The sequence below is a fragment of the Pyrgilauda ruficollis genome, unplaced genomic scaffold (assembly GCF_017590135.1).
Source record: "Pyrgilauda ruficollis isolate IOZ18807 unplaced genomic scaffold, ASM1759013v1 scaffold85, whole genome shotgun sequence".
NCBI classification, from domain to species: domain Eukaryota; kingdom Metazoa; phylum Chordata; class Aves; order Passeriformes; family Passeridae; genus Pyrgilauda; species Pyrgilauda ruficollis.
Window position 1 is genome coordinate 2,367,414 of NW_024530488.1, and position 22,612 is coordinate 2,390,025.

The 22,612-nt window shown below is 37.8% G+C and overlaps 3 protein-coding genes across 7 annotated transcripts in view; 1 reads left to right on the forward strand and 2 right to left on the reverse strand.

Annotated features, from left to right (window-relative positions):
- The window catches only part of CASK (calcium/calmodulin dependent serine protein kinase), a 188,704-nt gene that overhangs the window by 92,834 nt on the left and 73,258 nt on the right, over positions 1-22,612 (forward strand). For 4 of the 5 annotated variants that reach the window (XM_041487852.1, XM_041487854.1, XM_041487853.1 and 1 more), the window contains exon 6: positions 13,178-13,280. In XM_041487852.1, the coding sequence (XP_041343786.1) occupies positions 13,178-13,280 (103 nt within the window). Of the gene's footprint in view, positions 1-13,177; positions 13,281-18,160; positions 18,326-22,612 lie in introns of those variants that run through there. The other variant, XM_041487856.1, reaches the window with a different exon arrangement.
- GPR82 (G protein-coupled receptor 82) lies at positions 600-3,280 on the reverse strand. Its single transcript, XM_041487860.1, has 2 exons — positions 2,922-3,280; positions 600-1,751 (listed from the first exon to the last, which is right to left on the reverse strand). Exon 2 carries the CDS (start codon positions 1,720-1,722, stop codon positions 703-705), a length of 1,020 nt encoding a protein of 339 aa, XP_041343794.1. The 5' UTR covers positions 1,723-1,751; positions 2,922-3,280; the 3' UTR covers positions 600-702.
- GPR34 (G protein-coupled receptor 34) lies at positions 7,101-11,577 on the reverse strand. The gene is made up of 2 exons (XM_041487859.1): positions 11,456-11,577; positions 7,101-9,717 (listed from the first exon to the last, which is right to left on the reverse strand). The coding sequence occupies exon 2, from the start codon at positions 9,693-9,695 to the stop codon at positions 8,547-8,549; it is 1,149 nt and encodes a 382-aa protein (XP_041343793.1). The 5' UTR covers positions 9,696-9,717; positions 11,456-11,577; the 3' UTR covers positions 7,101-8,546.

Below are 22,612 nucleotides of genomic sequence, written 5' to 3' on the forward strand. Positions count from 1 at the left end.
AAACTGTTCTAAGAGAAACAAGCCCAGGCTGGCATTTTTCTGAGGTAACTGCAGCTACATTCCCTATGTATTTCAGGAGGGACAGAAGTGGGGTTTGAGTTTGTGTCTGTGCAAATCAGAAGAGCACTTTGGTAGTGAACAACTCTGCTCACCCAGTCTTGCAGCTGATGGTCTAAAACCAGTCCTGTCAGCAGCACTTGGCCAACTGGAGAGCTTTGACTGCTCAGTTCTGTCTTGCTGTGGTTACTTGGCCATTGGATGTGTAGCACAGTTGTGGCTCACCCATCCCAAGGAAAGTGTGTGTGCTTTGTTCAACCTTCTTGTAAGGGAAACCTATGTCCAAAACTATTGCTGACAACAAGAGAGAGCTGGGTCCTCAACTTCAGCCTAGTTTTTGCCTTCTTCCTTGACTTTTTAGGTAAAAGGAACTGTCCACAGGTCAAATATGAAATGTCTTTAGTATTACATGGATGAATGGATATTATACTGTTCCCTCTGCAGACTCCTTGGATTCATTTGGATATACACATTGGATTTATTATGACTAATGTTGATGTAGCAAGATGATTTGAAAAGAAAATACAATATGTTACCATTTTATTTAAATATTTGCCATTTTATATCAAAGCCTGCCTAAAGGTAGTTAAAATCAGTTTATTATTATTTACAGTCTATGAAAATCTTTCCATATTTCTTCCCATTTCAGTGACAAATGTCATCATTATGTTCTTGATGTTCTGATGTGCATTTTGTAAACAGGCCATAAAAACTTTTCTTAAATGTTTTATCTAACAGAAGGGTTATAACTGGATCCAAACTGCTTTTAGTAGCAGCAAGACAAGTAAGGACATTTTTAATTTCCACTAGATAGTTTAACCTTGGACAGTCATCATCTGTAAGCAGTACATAGAAAATTGGCCTAAAAATATGGTATGGAAGAAAACAGACAGTTAATATCATCTGGATGACAAGAATGTTTCTTCTCACTGTTCTGTAAATGAGGTGTTTTTCTCCAATACAGGTGTTTCTTTGTATTCTGTTCAGATGTCTAGTCAGAGAATAGTACGACCACAAAACAGTCATAAAAGACAGAAAAAAGCACACAGTGGCAATATAAGCTGCAATCATTGCAGGACGTTCACCAGCTTCTACCCTGATGTTGTAGCAGGTGGGGAACTCTCCTGAAACCCTCTCCGGGGCGTTGTAGCTGATGGCTGTGACTGTAATGCAGAGCACAATCAGCCAGATAACCACGCAAAAACATTTAGCGAACTTGGGCCGCCGGAACTGATGCAGCAGGCGCCCTTGGAAGGTTCCTGGCAGAGCTGGGGAGTGTTGTGGGCCACAGTTCTTCTTCAGCGTGGCATACTGGCTGAGGGCAATGGAGCACAGGATGGTGATGGTCACGTACATGCTGACGTGCATCACCAGCGTCCCCAGGTGATGGGCGAGCCTGCACGCCGCCGACTCGTAGGGCCAGCGGTGCCCCTCCGCAAAGTAGGCGGCCAGGAAGGGCATGGTGCTGCAAACCAGCAGATTTGCAGTCACCAGGTTGGCCAGGTAAATGTACTGTGTCCTTCGGGTGGGCGTTTTCTGTGAAAATATCCAGGCACTCAGAATCAGAATATTGCCAAAGATTCCAGCGGGAAACAGGCAGGAGTAGAGGATGGGGAGAAATACGGTGGTAGCTGGCGATGGCTGAAGACATGATGAATTGTTCATTTATGGCAGGATTTCTTGAGTGGTCAGAGCTGAAACACAATTTAAAAAGTAATATTTCTGTAATGTGCATCTAACATCTCTTCTTTGCTCTTATCTGTTTCTTTGTCTCCCTGACTTTTCAGTGTTCCTTTGATGCTGTTAGCTTAAGTTTGCATGAGGTTACAGTTTAGGCATTTTCTTCCACTGAAATTTCATGAAGGAATGTTAAACCCCAAAGCTTTCATGTGCATAGAATCTAATAAAATAAACTAGGAAGCTGAAGGTTCAGGCTAGGGTCTGGCAATAACTTCTATGATCTTGGTTTATTTCTCAGTCTTCTGGAATGTCTGTAACCTAATTTGGAAACCACTTACAGACCATTTAAAATTAAATGAACAAATTAAGTGCAAAGAATTACTTTAATTCCAGAAATGGAGAAGAGTATCTGTACCTCCATTTAGCTATAAATTAGTCTGTGTACTGCAAAAATCTCACTATATATATTTATTCTGTGCTCATGTCTGTATGTGACGTTACTTTATCACAGCTCTAATGTCAGATGTACATTTAGCAACTCAGTCTATATTCTTTAGTATATACAGTGATTGTTGAAAACTTCAGTATATAAATTTTTTTTCCAAGTTCATTTTTCAGTCTTTTCTCCATTTTCAAACTGAAAATAAGAAATGAAAGCTCTGTGCAATGACTGTGTGTAAAAAGTGACATTTCAGCTAACAGCCCTGTAGTGGAGAGTTTTTACTTTTGTATGCAGAGATATACATGCATGTTTTAGTGGAGTGTATCCTAGGTAGTTTTTTTTTTCATATCAAATCATATGGAAAAAAAAAAAAAACAGATTTCAAACTTGGAGACTAAAAATAATTTTTTTTAACAGTTGTAAACAAATGAACTCAGATGCTGAAGAGGATTCGGTGTAGCAAAGATAAAAGCCCAGACACCAAGTATAAAAACTGTCAAACACTGTAGGCAGTGTTTGACAAACTTGCAAATAAAAATAACTTTTATAGCTATTGCATTTTAGTGTACACTAAGTTCTATGTGTATTGTTGAACCAAAATCTATTAAATTCTTCTATTATAATGAGTTGAATTCACAAAGTATTTGTTGAATTTACTGATTTTCAGAAGTCTAATGAAATTTTTTGTGTAACTGACCAAATTTCATCAGGTAAAACAAAGAAGTAGTAATTTTAAGCTTACCTGTACAAGCTGCAGGCACCTTCCCTTGCTGAGAGGAAATACTTCTGTCTGATATCTGTTTAATCTCCACTGCTGCAGTGAAAATGATGGCACTGGAATCTGGAGAGTACAGTTAAAATTTTCTCTCTGGCATAACTAGGTTTTCAGAGTGTACACTTCCCCTTTACAATGTCAGGAGGCAGGCAGGCATTTAAAGTTCAGAAAATATGATGTCTGTACAAAAAAGGCTTTAAAATTAAGTCAGGATCCGCTCCATTAGGGAAAAAAAAAGATGGAGGTAGCATGGAAGAGCAGCTGTCCTCTAGGTACGGCACAGAAACACCTTGTAATCCTTCATATGGAGCTTTCCTCTTTTGGGGCGTGGAGGGGTTCTCTTTAGGACTGCCCACTTTCCTTCACGCTGCTATTTTATGCATGAAAACTTGTCTTTTCTGTGGTATTAACAGTTTTTCAGCTCCACAAGCTGTCACCAAGCTGACTATTCCCAAAGGCCACGTGCAGTAGTGCTGTGTCCATGTGTGTCCTCACATCAGTGACCAAATGGACACATCTCTTCTGTGTGCTCAGGGGATGGATTGTGGGGAAGCAATTTACACCTGATGCATCCGAGGGTTCTGGCAGGGAAAATGAACTGACTCACTGTTCAAGAAATGCAGTGTTTCACGCAAATCATCCAGAGGTGTACACAGGACAGTTTCCTTCCTTCACAGCATAGATATGATCACAGAGCAAATTCTGGTCACCTCTTCAGAACTTGAGACTTGTTTTCCGATACATCTGTGGTTGTAAGATAAGGCTTTTCAACACCTATAAATGAGTTCCTTTATGAGAACAGAAGTTTGGTACAGTTCTTGTTTTGCTAGTTGGGCTTTATGTTTAAGCATAAATTCACCTCATGATCTGTTATCGTTGTTCAGTCTCATTATTACTAATTTTTTTTCTAAAATAATGGATATATAAGCTGGCTTTGTATTCTGAATTCATAGCAGAACTAATTTACAATTACATTTATTTGCTGTGAAGTATTAGTGATTAGGTTGTAAAACTCTAATTAGTTTGCATGTACTTTAATTCTTGTTAAATTTAATTATACCTTGTTTTCCACTTTTGAATGTATATTATATTAAAAACCGTTCTGACAGAGAGTCTTCTATTTATGACATGTTTAATAGTTTAAGTAGTGTTAGAAGTCCTTGTTGCTGTGGCATTCCACTGATATTTAGATACAAGAATGCCTATTCTGAAAAGTTGCTGAGAGAGGTGTGAACAATTCCAGTTAGCAGGTTTTTTAAATTGCTAGTATTATTTGGTTGGGTATTGACTGTTGCCTGTAGTATTTATAATTTAGTGATAATAACTCATGCTATAAGAAGAGATAACTGTTACATTTTTTTTCTGAATTATTGTATGATAATAGATTGTTGTAGTGAACTAGAGTCTGTCAGACTTTATTTTGGAATGGATTACTGAGGGCAGTAACAAAGTAATGAGGTATTACAAGTTTTTTAAAAATGCTGTCTGTCCCAGGAATACAGTTGCAGTTGGTTCTCAGCTGTAGCAAGCACCTTCCTTATTCTTTTAGTGGACTATTTCCATTCACCTAACTTACAAATGGTGTGTTCTATCTAAAATGTATTTGAAGATACTCAAATGGAACACATGCATTTTTATGCCATTCACTCTTTAAGTTCATCATAATTATTTTCATGTGTGTCATTCACCTCTATGATTTACATTTTTTCTATTCTTGAACCCTGATCATTCTTAATTTATGCATGTTCTAGATTTTATACTGGCAATAGGCAGCATATGTTGCATTTCATCATTATATGCAGACAACTTGTTTTCTGGCCCTAAAAACACAAACCCCAGGAAATTCCCAGTGGTGGAATTCCTCGACTTCAGCAAGGCTTTGACACTGTCTCTCCCAGCCTTGTGTGCTGTCAGAGCATCAGACTAAAGCTTCCATATGTGAACCTCCCAGTTCTGGGAATAATGCGATTCTCACTTGTTTTCCAGTGGTGTAAGTTGCACTCCTCTTTTGTAATTGCTATTTGTCTGCCCTCAGAAACACCAGTGTGCAAGTTAATACCATAACTGCATTTAATGTCAGTGCAAAAATGAAAGTTGATGTTGTGCTTTAACCCTGGTAGGCAGGTGAGCCCTCACAGCTGCTCACTCACTGCCCCTCAGTGCGATGGGGAGAAGAATCAGCACCTCCCCTTCTGGTGCTCCCTCCTGCTTTGTCTGACACACTGATCAAATCTGCCAGTATCTACCAAAGGAGGTGCTTGTGGTTTTATCCCAGAAAGCTCCTATATCCCACACGTTCACTTACTTCCTCTCCAGTGGGCTGGGAGGCAGAACCGGTAGGGTAAAAGTGGAAATGCATGGTTTGTGAGAAAGACTTTAATAAGCTTAAAGAAAAAGAAAACAAAAAAACCCAAGTGATAGAAAGCAACCCCATCTGACCAGTGCCCATTGAGATCCTAAAAACAGCAACACAGCCAAGCTTCCTTCCTGGCTTTTACTGCTGAGCATGGCAGCATGTGCTCTGGGATACCCCTGGGGCCAGCTGTCCCTGCTGTGTCCCCTCCCGTGTCCTTGTGCCCCCCCAGCCTGTCTCTGCTGGGGTGTTCTGAGAGACAGTGAAGTCCTGCTTGTTGTGCAAGGGCTGCTTAGCAATGGCTGAAGCATCCCTCGGTGTCAACACTGTTTGGATCACAAGCCCAAACCACAGCTCATCTTGTGAAGAAGTCTATCCCAGCCAAAACCAGCACAAGACTGGTACATTTTGGTACATCAGCTGAAATTCAAGTATGTGTTTATAGATTTGAGTGAAGAGGAAAATGAGGTTCGTGCAGTTATATGGGGATGTGTGTTGAGTTAGCTTTTAAATACAGAAACCAAAATAAATAGAATTACCTTTATGTTAAAATTCACCTGAAGACTCGGGTAATCAGGAAGCACTGGGAAGAGAATTAAGACACTATTTGAGTAACTAATTCTGTGGTCGTTTGGCACGTCACAGTGTGACTTTCAGCAGGTTTCCCAAGATGTTTCCAGACTGTTTGTTCTTCAGTAATATTTTCTTGTAAGGCCTGGCATTTTACCCTCAAATTTGGGAAAACTGATTGCAGGGAAAAAAAAAATTAGGAATTAATTTTTTTTTAAAAGAGTAAATATATCTGCTTTTGTTTCTTGGTCAGTAGTGACTGCTTCCTACATGACGGTGCTGTCTGGTTTCAGATCCATTTCTGAGCCAGTTGATATATCTGGCCTTTAACATCTTGAAGCATTGATTTATACAGTTGTAGAAATCCAAAAGTATTTTCTGATTGCTTTCTGTGGTTGTCTCTTTGTTCTGAGTGCTGCTCCCTTAAAGCTGCACTTTGTCAAGATCATGTGGTCATTCCTGTTCCCCTCTTCTGTGCCATGCCTGATCTTAGAGATTTTCTTATAGACATGTTCCCTCTCAGATTTTCATTTCTGAGCTGGAGAGTTGATTAATTTAATGCATTTTGGATTTTCAGTATTGAAACCCTGTGATCTTCTGAAGAGATCGGAGGTTATTTTGGCAGTACTGCCGTGTCCATGAATTACAGACCTTGCAAATGAAAATTCTGGTCTAACACTTCATTCAAAAGAATTTTAGAAATCGCGTTTTGTTCAAGCTGCTGTTGTTCATGCCTGTCCTCTCCTGAGTTCCCCATCCCACACCCTCACCCCAACCTGCTGCTCAGTATCATCAACCAACTGCTCACAGAATAAGCAAAGAAAGAATGATGAGATAACATATATATCTTGTGAAATTATGGTTTATAAGCTCTCCTGGATGTAACAGAATTGATGTAATTATGTAGAACTACAATATTGCAAATAAAATTGCACTGTAGAAATACAAAACCAAGAGAAGCATTAAAATAATAGGATGGCAAAATGATAGATAAAAGATCCTGAAATGCAATTTCTGTGAGAATCAGTTAGAAGTTATTGTACAAACACCTCTGTTGTATGCTGAAATGTTTAAGTAAAAGTCAGTTACCATCATATCTCTATGAAATTACACATTTGTGGGAATCTTTCTTTTGAAGATAAGGAAACCCCCTAAATTTTATTAAAAAAAAAAAAAAAAAGGAAAACAAAAAACAGACTGGCTAGTCATTGTAATTTGTTTGACGTGTTTATATCCAGTTCCATCAAATCTGAATGATGTAAATTCACATCAAAATTAAACCAAGCTTTATATCTAGCTGAGGTGAAGCCTTATGTTTACTTTGTTCAATCACAGTATTATGAGTATCTTCTGTAAAATCAGAATATTGTATGGAATTAGTAAAAACTCACACATTTTGGCACAGATTTGGCATTAAAAGTCACACGATCCATTAAAGAAGTTGCTGGTAGTCATATTAAAACCAACTTCTTTACACCTACTTATTTGAGCAGTATTGTTTGTGTGTGTAAAGACAATAAATCCTTATTTTACAGAGCTTGATGTCTGGCCTCTGTATCTTTCACCTTTCTGGTCTCTTATGCCAGACATTTAATTTGTTCATGGTTGTGCTGCTTTATTCATCTTGGTGCCAGACATTCCCCACCTTCAGCTCTCTGGTTTTTGAGAAATGTTACAGCTTGGAATTTGTTTGTGCCTAAATACATACGGCTGTTTAGTATCTGAGAATGTAGCTGTAGCTATGAAATACTGTTATTACATTGCTGTTCACATGGCATCAGCAATTATCAAAATTATTTTAATCACACGGAAGGAAAGGTCCCCTGCCAGGGAGGAAGCATGCAGCTGAAATGCGTGGCTTTGGAAATCTAGGAGTAGACCAGGGGCTGAGCCTGGCTGTGAGTTCCTTGCTGAGCTACTTCATGTAGTCATCAAATTTGTCACATTGAAGGAAATCTTAGGAAATACCCATGTCATCTCTCCTTCACTTATTTAGAATTTTCTGAAAGCATTGCTTGCTTTTCCTCAGGTGTTTGACCTTGACACTCATTAAAATGTTGGAAATACAAGGGTCTTTAGTAGGATTGAATATTTTAATTTTGCTGCTTAATGAAACTAAGAGTATCTTCTGTACTTAAAACTGAATTGATGGATGTTGTATTCTTCACCTCATTTTTGAGACGCGTGTTGCTAAATTCTCAAATATTTTATTTAAAAATGCATTTATAAATGTAGCAAAAATACTGATCTCTTGGAAACCTATTAAAACAGAGAAAACCATAAAATACATAAAATCTGTAATGGTATCTACATCTTTCAAATCGGACAGAATTTCCTTTTTGCAAAATTCATCTATTATTTACATACACAAGCTACTAATATTAATGTGCATATACAAGTTTACTTTTACAGGTTCAAACCCCTTTGTGGAAATGTCCCTAAAGAGTTAGTGTTCTAGTTTAGTCCAACACAAAATGAGAACTTCCTAATTTGTTTTCTTGGATAAACAAGAGCGAAAAAATTCTTCTGAAAAGTAACTTCTCATTTTCACAAACCAGAAGTACGACTTCTCTTTTTTCTTAACAGGAGGAAAGAGACAGAATTAGTAGCTGTAGAGTAAAGGATTTTGTGATCTGAAATTGGTGACCTGGAGAGATCCATTTAAACATTCAAATGACAGACTTCTTCCTTGAGTAGCTGGAGTGAGGAGTGGTGGTGGATAATCGCTCTTGAGCGTATTGGCCAAGTTTTATGTCTGAAGTGCTCTCCAGGTTTAGGCCTGACTCTCCATGAAGCTTTGTGCAAATCAATCGGAATACAGTCTTACGGACACTTCTGGACATTAGGAAATACATAACTGGGTCTAGGCAGCTGTTAAATGATGAAAATATGAGCATTACCTCATTGCAGGTGTGAATGATCTCCATCCAGTAACAGGATGGGTTTTGTAACTGTGATGTGATGTAGACAACCCGGAACATGTGATAAGGCACAAAACAGATGGTGAAAATTATGAGAACAATGAAGGAATTTCTTGCTGTCTTGGTGTATTTTCCTGCATTGGGAAAATTTGCCCTTCTCCTCGAAATTTTCAGAAGGTTCTTGGCAATTTTAACATACGAAAGTATCAAAAGGAAAAAAACTATCCAAAAAATCAATACAGTGATATAATTCAAAATCGCTTCTGTCTTCTCTGCATTCTTTTTGCTTCGGTAATGAAAGCACTTGGTGGAGTTGCTGTCCTCAGTCTTAAAGAAAGATGGTGCAACTACCACTACAAATCCTGTCAGCGCAATCGCCCACACAGTGCAACAGATCTGCACGCTCCGGGTAGTGGTTAGCATCTTTGGACGCTTCACAGACTTAGTTATTTTTATATAACGATCCAGGCTAATTAGTCCCAACAGTACTATGCTAATGTACATATTCATGTAAAACAGAGTTCCCACAACCTTGCAAAAAATCCGCCCAAACATCCAGTGGTTGGTGGCATGATAGAGGATCCGGAAGGGAAGACAGAAGATGAGCAGGAGGTCTGCAACAGCTACATTTAGCAAGTAAACTTGGATAGAATTCCTCTTCTGATGAATGCCCAGGAAAGCAAACAGGGCTACAATATTTCCAACCAATCCAACAACAAAAATAATGGAGTAAAAAATTATCAAAGCAAGTGACAGTGAGTTATTATCATCCACGGAACAGCTGGCATGATTGTGGCTTTCTGAGGCATTTATGGTCAGGTTGGTTTGGTTACTCCAAAATTCTTCCTTGTGTGGACCAATGGTTGGTAAATCAGCTGAAGTTGCTGCAGCCATCATTTGCGAAAGAGTTTTAGCTGTTCTGCAAAAAGACAGAGAATTTAAGAATTAAATCTCCATTCAAGTGTCTGTCTGCTTTATAGCCTACAGTTTAATGTGGTATAAACATAAAAGGAAGGAGCTAAAAGGAATAAATGCACCAAGTGTCGGTGTAGCTGAATAGAAGGAGTTTCAGCCAGATATCGTAAAATAATATAAGTCTAGGTAATCTGCAGGCAAGAAAGATCAGATAGTGTAGAGTACTCACAGATAAATATTTCTGTAATTACAGCATTTTTACTGTTTTGTGTTGTTTTAAAAATTAACTATTACATTTTCCTGAAAACTTAAGAATTTTCTTCATCTATAAGAATAAATACGTTTTTTAAGTTCACTTCTTAGGACCAGGATTTCTAGCACAGTAAAAATTTTAACTAAGATGCAGGGACGGGTGAGCATAGCTAAGTATTCTCAGTGTTGACATAAAGTACATAGAAGTATATTAAAGGAAGTCTTAACTCATCTGTGTTAATTTTAAATAATTCAAATCTCTCACATGCAACTCACTGCTTCTCAATTAAAAAGCATTCATCAATTAATAATATTTATTTGGCTATGTACTGTGTTATAAGTAAATCTGTGAAACAGTATTATTGCAATAGCTTGTCTTTAATAATCTGTGCCTTCACATAAATGTGGTTTTTTTCCTTGGCTATTCACAAATCAGTATTACACAAATAAACTACTATAAACTGGAAATCACAATAATGCGGTAACAGTTTTCGAACCTTTTTTGTTTTCGTGGTTTTCTTTACTTTCATTGAATAGTTTTTAATTTCACTAAGCTTATTGCTGACCAGGAAGGTACAATGTGAAACATAAAATTCACCTTGACCAACAAAGGAAAACCAAGTGTGTGGTTTGGAGAGCATGAAGGCGTTTAGGGAGATGGTTATCACTGATCAGTAATGATAAAACTTTAGTCTTTTTCTTGTTTGTCATAGCAGCAAGAAGTACCATAAAAAAAATTTATTTAGAATGTTTTTGTTTTACAGTGGAAAGAGGTTTTTTCCTGTAATCTCACAAAAATTTCAGAAGTGGTTTTAGCACTCTGAACTTAGTTGTCTGGCAACTGTTATGGAAAAAAAAAAAAACAAACAAAGAAACACTGCTGTATATGTAATCTTAAAATAACTTTTATGCTAGGTCTGTGTCTAGGCCATGCAATTTGCACGCTAGGTCTTAAAAAATGCAAATTTACATTTAATTCTGTGATGCAGCCACAGCAGTGAAAATGGCAACACTTTAGGCAAAATTCTTAAGAAGACCTAATGTACTTACAAAATCTGAATTCTTGAGAGTCTAAAACATTTTAACATTCTGTGTTGTCTGACCCTACAATTCCATTAAAGTGGTAGGGTACATTAGCAGTTTCAAAACCAGCTGTTCTCATACTTCTTGCCACATGATAATGTCAGGGCACGTAATTTCAAGAGACTGATTTCAAACTGCAGTGTTTTCAAATACATCTTGAAACCCATCTACTGCAATGACTTCATGTTTAAATTGCTTTTCTGTGGAAATGTTTGATGTGGGGACTTGTATAAGGAAGTTTAGATCAATGAGAGAGAAACTTGGGTTACGCTGCAAATGGATTGGGAACAAAACTTTTCACTCTTGTAAGTTGTGTCACCTCTAAGCAAGCAGATGTGCTTAAACCTAGATATTAAGAGAATTGTTATTAAGAGAACTACAACTTAAGTATAAAAGAAGTCACTTACCATTTATGTGCTAAGAAGTTCTGCTGGTTCTCAAAAGCACTGGTAAAGACAGGGAGGCGAAACGTGCGGGTCCTTTTATTAGAAAGCTGCAGCAGCAGCTTCTCTCTGAAAGTGGTGAGCTCCAGCTGACTCGTACTATTGGCAACAGGGGGAAGTTTTAACTGGTGTTGCAACTGGTTTCCTTTGTTTTTTTAAAGGCATTTTTAACTGGCTATACCCAGTTTATTTGGGCTCTGCTGAGAGAGGTTCTGTAATAAATTTTTCTCAGTTCTGTTCTGAATTGGAGATCCGAAGGTTTTTTCTCAGAGATTTTGTTTCTGGTGAGCAGTGCCAGTGGTTTTCTGGGTGATGATGATGTTGGTACAATCTGTCATCTCTTTAATGTTTCGTGGAAATAGCATCACTTTTTTCCAGTAGAGGGTGAAGATAAGTCAACACCACAGTGTAATGGGGCATTTTGTAAATGTTTATATAGTTCTCCCATCTACCTTTCTCCTTGCCTGGAATTAGAATTCTTTGTCACTCCAAATGACAGTGACGAGAGGATGTGAAAGTGCCCGAAGTGTGCATCTTAACCATTTCACTAAAGCAGAAGTGAAATACAATATGCAACAATAATACCACCTGCTAATATTCTTTCAAGTGACGCATAAGGAATTGAAAATTACATTTCTAAATTGAAAATTTAAGAGTAAATTCTAGAAGACCTAATATGACAAGGCCTAAATTAAATTAAGATCTCAAGAACGTTGTTTTGAAGGTCTTTGTTCTCATATAATTTAAGCTTTTACAAAAAGACACAGGTGGTTAGAGATAATAACTTCACAGGTAGTCAGAAGGAACTTCTGGTAGGTCCTGTGCACTTTTTTGAGTTCTTTTGCTCTTTTGAGTTCTTTTGCAATTTAAGCAGTAATGTATTCTCAGGAAGTAGTATACAAATTTGAGGTTCTTCATTTTAAATAATATGGTATTGAAAATAGAGGCTTTGAGTAAATGCAGGAAGTTAGTTCTAAATTAAATGCAATTGTTTGGGTATGTGTATTTAATACCAAATTGTGTTCTAATAGATTTTTTCTATATGTTGCTTCCTCCTACAGCACTCAGTACCCATCTGAATTGTTGTAAAATATTACCTCATTTATATACATTACACCTCACTCTTATATGTGGAAAACCAAAGGTATAGATGCCTATTGCTGGAATCCAGTTTAGACACCTAAAGTGTATCCCTCACTGGAATATTCCAGGAGTGTTCCTTTTCTTGAGAAGTGCAGAGTGAATTCTGTGATTAAGGCTCAAAACAGAGTTTTATGCTCTGTGTGGGAAGGATAAGACTCCACAAAATGTATAATAGGCAGGATAATTCAGCTGGGGAATTGAAACAGTGTAAGGGTTAATAGGATGAAAGACAAAAAGGAAAAGTAATACCAGGTAAGAAATTATGGACATGAGGTTTTTATCTCCGTTTTACCATGATTTCATTTTGTGTTCCTTGCTAGTTCTGATAAGTTCTGAAAGGATTTTGCTATGCCTGGGGCAATAGAAGGAAAGCCAATGTAGAAAGAGGAGTCCGTGCCAGAAAAGAAGATAATTGAAATTAAGAAATTATTTAAAAAAAAACAAAATCTAACCTCTGCTCACAGATTTATGGAAGTACATTCTAAAATACAGATTATTTTTCTCAAACATTGTAATAATTTGTCTGGATTTTTGTCTTTTCAGCCACACTGTGTACTGCTTGCCTCAAAAGAGAATTCAGCCCCAGTAAAGCTTGGTGGCTTTGGGGTAGCAATTCAGTTAGGAGAGTCTGGGCTAGTTGCTGGAGGTAAGAAATTTTCCTTCTCAGTTATTTAGCATTGTGCATGTTGTACTGCAGAGTTCTGTTCTTCTGACACAGCCTGGCCTGCAAAACAAGACTTCAAAAATAGTATTTCACTACAGACTCAGTTAACATGGTAAATGCACACAGCCAAGCTGAATTGGTAGTGGAATGTAACCTGCATTCAAACGTTATTAAATCCCTGTATGTTACTCAAAAGGAGCTCATGCTGGTTTGAGCAAAGTAAAACTGAAAAAACCCAAAGAATTTTCCACTTTAATACAAGCTTTGGCTTAATTCTGCCATGCTTGGTAAGGCAAAGAAAATAAAAATGCAGTCATTGAAGCACTTGAGTAAGGACTTAGTGCAGCATCATCAGTGCTCCCCTGTTTGATAAACAATTCCTGTCAGAATGCTGTGCTGTTTAATTGCAAAATCTTACTGGTTTTGACATGTGATTCTTTTCTGTGTTTTAAAATTTCATTGTAATTACTGCATAAGACATCAATATCTTGATACGTGTGTATATTTTTTGACTGTGTTTTGTTTTCTGTGGATTTTATTTCCTCTAGCTGCCTTCCATATTGTTCCAGACAATAGGGTTGTGCTTTAATCAGTCTGCACAGATGAAGACCCAATCAATTTTCTGGTGTTTTCATTGCCAGAATAGGAGACCACAACAAAACATTTTCTTAGTTTTAATATTTTTTTCTTCAGAATTAGTAACTTTCTTCAGTACCATGCATCTTCAGAATCTCAGATTTCCTAATTTAATCACTTAACGTTCTGTGTCAATTTGAGTTTTGTACATTTTTTTAAATAAAAAACGAATCAAATATAAACGTATCAACAGCTTCCATTCCCTTTCAGATATTGCTGATGCCCTGGAAATATCCAAGTATCTTATTAACTACAGACATCTTTTCCAAGAAAATACCCATTCCGTTAAGCTGTAATAAAAAGGTCACTGCTTTCTTTACTTTTCTTGTGTTACTCAAATTATCTGTACCTCAGTCACTGCTTTTTTTAGTGATAGTTTCTACACTTTTGTTTATAATAACCTCATTTTTCTTCTTTATGTTCTGCTGAGCAACTTTACCCACTTCTTCTGTTTCAGCCACTCTTCTGGAGGTAGTCACATGCAGTGTACTTTCACATTACCAATTGTATAGCAAAAAAAATTCAAGTTCAATTTTGAAAAAAAAAAATTACTGCATTTTCCCGAAGTTTGCCATAGCCTTCCTTTTGTGTTACTGTTCCCAGTGCTGTGATCCCACTCACTGCTCCTGTGCTCAACCTCCAGCAGTGATCAGTGCTGGGGTTTCTGTTTGCAGCCCTCACTGAAGATCCCAAACCTCATCACTTTGATATTTATCAGTGTCTTTTGCTTCTTCCACCTCGATTTCTGCCATGTTGGTCTGCCTTCACACAATTTTTTTTCCCTTTTTCTCAACTGGCATCTCCAATCTGCAAGTGCCAATTTTCATTGGCACTTGTTGCTTTCAGCTTCAAATTCCACTCATTTTCAGGGATACCCAGAGTAATTCCAGTCCATTTATATACTGTGGAAAGTCTCCTTAACAGACTCCTCTCTTTCTTCTCATCTTTCATTCCAGTCTTTTAAGCACAAACTACCTCTGTTATCCTGGCATTTATTTTCCCTGCCAGAACCCTACCTGAAGACAAATTACACAGAATTAGCAAGGTCTTATTTATTCAGTTTTACAGTATAACGTGTTATATGAAAGCTGTCAATACTGGCTGTTTGAACTGGACTATAAATTCCTTGTAAATCAGTGTTTATCTAAACATTTGTTTAAGGGTGTTATTCGTATGGATAAGTTTTGTCATAATAGTAACAATAATTTACAGGCACTTCTTATTTCTCAGTTGTCTCATAAAAAAGTAGAAACTCTCCAAATAGAGAACTCAGAGCAGCATCATAACCGACCTGTTCACTTTCACATTGCTTTTCTAATTTCTAGTGGAAAACATTGATTCATCTTGACGTAGTCAATTATTTCCCTTTGAGCATGGCATTATTTTTATTTCCCTTTTAGCATGGGAATGGCTGCATTTGGTGGTTAGTACATAAAAAAAAGAAATTCTCTATTAAATAAAATCTATCATGGCATGAAGATAATTTTCCTGACCTGAAATCCCCTGTGCTTTGTTTGTGCTGTTTTTCCTACTTCTGTACACCTTGACACACCTGTGCCTGGCAATCCCAGATTCTGTGTAGCCCCAGGAAAACAAACTAAAGGGAATTTTCTCCCTCGGTGTGTTTGAAGCCAGTCTTCAAGCATCCAGCTTTTGCTTTATTTGGGACTAACATTTTTTGACTTGACGAAGACATCTTTATCAGAGTGTGCATAAATTGCTGGGGAAGGATTTTTTGTAGTGGAGTTAAATTAAACCCTAGGTATTAAAATCTTCTGATGTAAGTCCAAAGACAGACTTGTGAAGTTTAGAAAGTTTGTAACTACAGGGTTCTTTCTTTCAAGCAGGTAGACAACTGTTTTACGGAAGTGTAAGAGAGCTCATGAGAACAAGCCATGACGTCGTTCTAGATGTCATTGGTGAAAATGTGTATGGAGGAGATTTTAGGAGTGACTGTATTTTATCAGCTAACAACTCAGTTGACATTATTTTTAATAAAAGTTCAATTACTGGTTATTATTTACTTTATGTAAGTAAAATAAAGTACAAAAAAAAGGACATAGCCATAACTCATTTCTTTATAAGACCAGAGGGAAAAATGTAAGGAAATATTCTTTTTTCCACTCCATTTGCCCCTAAGCTGCAATAAATGGCTAGGAATCATGTGTTGTCATCTGAGCTAGAGGAAATAGGTTTCATGAGCTACCAATCTCTGAAAGTCTCTTCTTGCTTCAGTTCTTACGATCAGTACTGGAAAATTGTGCTATGGGCTTCACTTGAAGCCTTGAAGTAGGTACCTTATAAAGGAACTCTGGCAGTATACACAGGAGTTAGAGAACATCATAATTTATAAGTGAATTCCTTTAAGGAGCAGCACAGTTCCATAAGACAGTAAACAGTCTGTGTGGCATTGTTATGATGCAGCTGGAGTAGTGGAACCTCTGGGAAGTCAGTGATTTAACAAACTAATCTCACATTATGATCTCTGTCTCCTTCCTTGAAGAGTTTTTCTTGCAGAGCATAGTATGAATTGTCACAGTATTTTCTAATATGTGACATCAGATTTATCTGATATCTAATATCTTAGATGCTAAATCTTGGGATTTTTAGTATATGGTATAAAAGTCTGAAGGACAAAAACCATTGAGTTCACAACTGATATTTCCTTCACTTAATCTACTTAGTTTCTCCTGGTTTCAGCTAGCGCAAAGATAACTGTATAGGTCTAAGTAGGATGAGGTTCTTTATCTGGGTATTGTTAACTGCCTTTCACATTTCACCTTCAGCAGCAAAATGTCACAGACACCATAATGCTAATCCAGTCTAGTATTAATTTTCATGTATCGTTAGTTAGATATCCTAGACTGCCTCAAAATCCTGTAGTATCCTAATGTAAATTATCATCTTATTGGAAAACATCTTATGTGTTCTTAGTAGCAGTACAGCACATAAATACCAAGTGCTCTTGGTTCCTTGTGAGCTGTGTTTTTAGACTTACCACCAGAACAGCACAGGAAGGCATTGCCATAAATTTCCTTCTAATTAAGACTATGAAATGGGGGGAAAGGGAACAGAATATTTTAGATTTGCTTATTTTGGGGTTCGTTCTCATCAGTGTAAAAATGATCATAGAATGGTTTGGGTTGAAAAGGGATCTTTAAAGCTCATCCAGTCCAACCCTCTGGTAGGAGCAGAACACCTTCCACTAGATGAGGCTGGTCAGAGTGGCCTGATCTTGAGTGTCTCCACGGGTGGAGCATCTGTCACCTCTCTGGACAGCATCTTCAGTGCTTCACCAAACTGAATCTTGGTGGTTTTATAAACCCCATGTTAGAAAACTTTTTTTTTGTTTGTTTGTTTTGTTTTTAATGTTGTAGAGGTTTATACTGTGCAGACGCTTCTTCCTTTTCATCATCAGAGTCTGAATGATATTTCAAAGCTTTCATTTGTTTTCCAAAGAGAAGTAAAATTTTTTAAGCTGAGATCCTACACTACTATTCTTCTTTCTCTTACAGGGTAATGTTTTCACTTCTTTTTTTTCCTGAAAAATAAAATAATGTGAGTCTCTTCACAGCTTTGCCTTAAAGAGACTTTGTTTTGTTTAAAAGATACAGCTGTGGTTTACTGTCTCACAGAAATTCCGCTTCACGTCTGGGCTGATTTGAGAGTGCTTACAGGAGGCTAATGTGTTGAGAAATCATTTAGGTTTACTTCTACCATCATAGTTTTATGGCAGAAAAGGCCACTGAATTAATTATAATTAGTCTCATTAACATGTGAGCTTTGCTTTGTTTGTTTTCTGGACACTCATATCCAGTGGTCCAGTTGTCTGCTGATGCATCTTTTAAACACCTTTTCTTCAGACAATCTTCTGTGCTGAAGCTGAATTACCCCTTTTTCTACCCCCATTTTTCCTTTTTTTTTTTTTTTTTTTTTAATCTACTCATCTTCTCTGTAAACCTGCTTTAAACATCTCTATTGTCTGGAGTAATGTGGAAAGGAATTAATAGTAGTAAAGTACTGCCCTCTCTGATCTGTTGTGTGTGATTCTTTGATTCCTTCCACATTATTCTGGACATCCCACTCTTTTAGAAACACCTTAATTTGTGAGCATATTTCTTATTACACTATTGTGAGAGGTCAGATGGTGATGTTTACTAGTACCTCACATTTTTTTTCCTAAAAATTATTTGTTCCAGTTGTTTCCTTATACATCGTTCAGATACTACTGCTGTTGAAAGACTCTCCTTCTGATATCTTGGTCATCAGTCCCCTGCCTTAGGGATGACAAAATCTGATTGGGTCTCTGTATATACTCTTCTTCTTGTGGAAAGCATAGTCCTATTGTCTGGAATAATATGGAAAGAGTCATAGAAACTAAATTACCAAAGGTAAGTCAAAATTTATCTTTAGTGCTTGTAAATGTTGTCAGATTGACAGCACCTGAAGACTGAAGCTCTCTGTTTATCCACAGGAAAAATCAGCAAAATTAGCAACTTTATAAATTTACAGGCAGCCAACATGCCTTAAAAACTGGCTGGTAAGAAAGTTTACCTCTAGAAATAAGGTATCCTTACCAATGTAACCTGGATGTCCCTGTCCAGGCACTGAGAGCCTCCTAGCTCGGCAAACACTTTGGTGTAGGCATTTACAGTGAGGTGGATGGAGGCAGGTATCACACTGACCACATGCCTCTGATGAGTCTTTGTACAGTGATGATTTTTCAGTTAGTGCCAATCTAGAACAAAGAACTTAAATGCACACAGGCAGAAAATTTATTCCAATCTTCCCTATGATTTCTTCTCATATATGGATACAACTAAAAATCCTCTGTGTGTGCATGCATACAATCTATATTAAATTAAAATGTTGTTTTTTCATGCAGTCATTTGAATATATTCATGAATGTGCTTATATTCCGAAGAATGAAAAGCCTGTGAAAGGCAGAAGTTATCTGTTTCAGAGAAAAGTGCCTTTGCTTACTGTTCTTTCTCACACTGCCTTCAAAAAGATGCAGAATTTCTCCCAAAATACCAAAGAAAATTTGAAAGTTTCTAAAATATTTTAAAACTGAGCTGTTTAGAAGAATTTTAAAGTTTTACACTGGGCATGTTTAGAAGGCAGATTTTCTACTAAATAATTTTCAGTGGAAATTATGTTTGATCTAAAGGGCAGTGAATATCCATGTGTTTAGACAACTTCGTTGTCTGTTGACTGTATGTATGCTGTTACTGAGATTCCATACGGTTCTTGTAGTTGCAACACAGGAAGATTCCCCATCTGTGTAAGTTCACGTGTGTACTTTGTTCATTTTCCTGAGCTAAGTTCAGTTCAAAGGTGCAGCTTGAATAGTCCTTGCTTGGGTCAGCTTTTAGAATAACTTCAAAATCATCATTTGCTCCTTTGATGAACCCAGTGGAGTGGTCACAAGGATAACAGCTGGCCCAGAAACTGCTGTAGCCTTTTTAAGATTCCAATACATATGAACACATCTATGTGCATTTTTTGACCCTGTTTGTCTGTTGGACAGTCCAGTCTCAACCAGTTGCATTTCTGCTTCTTCTGGGTTTGCTTTTTCATGGACATAAAATTGTAATTTCCACCACCATTAAGTATCCACCTCATCCCTCTCATCTACAGTACTGAGATCTTGTAATCAGCATTAATAAAACCAAATCTGTCTCTGTTTCCACTAATTATAATGTAGCAATGGTAAATGACAGAATTTCATTAACCTAGCCTGGTTTTCTTTTTCATTTCTTTTGTATTTTATGGAGTTCTCATTTTAAATTTAAATGTGAGTATTAAGGTTTAGTAGCACTGATTTTTCAGTGTGCTTTTAAGTAACATCCATTTTTCATCTGGTTTATGGCAGCAGCCTGGTGGGAACTTAAACAGCCATATAGTGTTTCTTTTTACTAAACCTTTTACTAAACTTCTGCTCCACGACAAGCAGTTCATCAAAGTGGATTTTATTGTGTCCTGGGTTTGGACCAGGCCAACAATGAGTGAGTTCTACCTGTGATGGAAGAAACACCTTCTAACTTCTGGGGACCAGAAAGAAGATGTGTGATGATCAGAGAGGGACTGGTTTTTGACCATTTGTCTGTTTGGAAGAGCACTTGAGCACTAAATGAAGGTGCAGCTTCACATTCTGATGTGAGGTCACCAGATGAAGCAAAAGAGGAGCTTTGAAGTATCAAATAGATTTGGATAGTAGGAATCAAAGACAGAAATTAAACTACCTCCTCTCCTCACCTTCCCAGGTTCAGCTTCACTCCCTCAGTCCTGACTCTCCCCCCAGCCCCAGGTGGTTCAGGGAGGATGGGAAGTGGCAGTTCCCAAATTCCTCACTTGCTGGGCAGGTTTTTTTCCCTTTCTTACACACACTTTCCCTGCTTTCTCACACCACTGTCCTGACTGCTGGGCTGAGCTGTGCCCTGCAGTGATCCCATTGGAACTGTCAGTGTCTGGCATGGGGCAGCTCCAGCCCCTCCTCACAGAGACCACCCCTGCAGCCCCAGTGCCAGCAGCACTTGACACCTAAATTCCAACACTCCATCATGCTATTGGATTACTTTTATAGCATGTGTTGCTGCTAAATACACTATTTACACCAGCAGAAAATGTAATTGTTTGCAAGAACACAGGATATTCTTTAGGTTACTCTTCACTAAAATGCCCAGCAGACTTAAGTGCATTGACAAAAAAAACCCAAAGCCAAAACCCAAACCCTTAAGTGTTGTTCTCACAGCACACAGACATTTTTGTACCATGCTCATCTCTGCAATTTCTTACTTAAACCACAGAAAGTTCCTGAGCTGAGAGGGCTGGCACATAATTGTTGAAAATACACATTAAATCAACTTTGATATCATTTGATATGTAAGGTTCATGGTTTCATTAGCTGCTTTATCCACACAACTGTACCTTAATGCCTCTTTTAAATAGCTTGTTACCCCGCATGATATTTTGTCTTCTGCTGATTTCTCCTGTTTGTGTTCAGAATAATCCCTCTTCTCCACACTTGTCAGATTTTATAACAGCAATTACGAAGCATGGTGGGAAGGCAGAATTTTCAGAGAATATACAATTTTCCATTTGTATTTATGAAAAATATTTAAGTGCGCTTTAGTACCACAAAAAAAATTGCAAATGGGTTCCTTTGCACCCAAGTCTCAGGAAGTTCCCACTGAGACAAACAAGACTTGGGTAAGCCAGGCCTTCTCTGTGGTCTCTCGTGATCTCCTGAGTTAAAGGTTTCCAGTCTGTGTAGGTACACCACGAACACCACGTGAGCAGTCTAAGGGATGAAAAATGCTCTTTGAACAGGCAGGTGTTGCTGCTTATGCACAGGCATAGCATGATACAGAGCTGGAAATGTTGATGTTTTTCCTGTCACCAATGATGGCATCCAAAGGGGGGAAAAAATTACGAACTTTGTATCTATAATTTTGTGGCACATAAAAAAGGCCAAAAAAAAAAATCACAGCAGGTTATGCATACTGGGTGTGTGTATATGATTTCCATTTTCCTTGTCTTCCCTGCCACCAGGCATCTGAGAGAGTCATCTAAGGAGATAATTCTGTACTTCATATATGTGATTTTGAAGATTTACCTTCAAGATTTCTCAGGCTGAAATTATGCCATACACCTACAAAGTGTGTGCAGCCCACAAGAAGAATGACTCATCTTTCCCCATGTACATCTCTTTCTCTGTCCAGACTAAATATCCTTCCTCCTCCCCCTGTGATTTGAGGGATGAGCTGAACTTGCAGCATCTTGGTGGTTTATTCTTTTTTAGCTCAGGAAGGAACTGCCCCTTTGCTGTCAGGTCAGCCTGGACTACAGGGACTTGTTAAGATGCCAGCCTGGCCTGGTGATGAGGTGACATCCCTTTGTCACAGACAGATCCCTAACATTTGTTTGGCAGGGGAAATCCCTGGGATTGCTAAACTGGGATTGAAATGTTTGATATAAAGCCACATGAAGAAGTTTGACAGTGGTCGTGTTTTTTCTTAAGAGTATGATTGAAAAGCTGCTGTCTTTCTGACAATATTTTAATCCTTTAAATGCAAAAAGGACTAATTAAAAGAGCATGGTCAGATCATATTCCTGGATTAGGTGGGATAACCAAAGGATGGTCTTTACTGAGGAGGCCACATCCAAATAGTCCCCCCGGTGTTTGTACTCAGAGCTGTGACTTAGCTGACCCCCCTGCAGAGGGTGAGCAGGACAGGTTAATCAACAAGAGTCGCTTTACAAAGACAAGACTGAGTTAAATACATGCCTGCAAACACCTCTGGGCTGCATTTTAGGCTTTCCTGACCAGCAGGTGCTGCAGACCTGGAATGGAGCTCCTGAAATCCACTGTAGTAAGCAACAATCATTTAAGAAGGAGGTACTGGTGGTGAAAGTTGGCTACACTGATGTTCTCTTTCTTCTGTTGGTACTTGGTGGAACCAGGGTAGTCCAAAGACTGCAGTGCTTGTGTCAGTGATAACCTGAGCATTCCAGGCTTTATTTTTCCAATGGAAACAAAATTGTTTACGATGGGAAACATTTATAAGGAGAGGTAAAATGTTCATTGTTTTTATTTGGCCTAATGTGTTACATAGAAATTGAATAAAATTATTCTAATCACTTTTATCTGCTCAAAAGATCAGTTGGTACTAAAT

Coding starts and splice junctions, on each gene's coding strand:
- GPR82 (XM_041487860.1), bottom strand. CDS start 1,722: ATGAACAATTCATCATGTCTTCAGCCATCGCCAGCTACCACCGTATTT.
- GPR34 (XM_041487859.1), bottom strand. CDS start 9,695: ATGATGGCTGCAGCAACTTCAGCTGATTTACCAACCATTGGTCCACAC.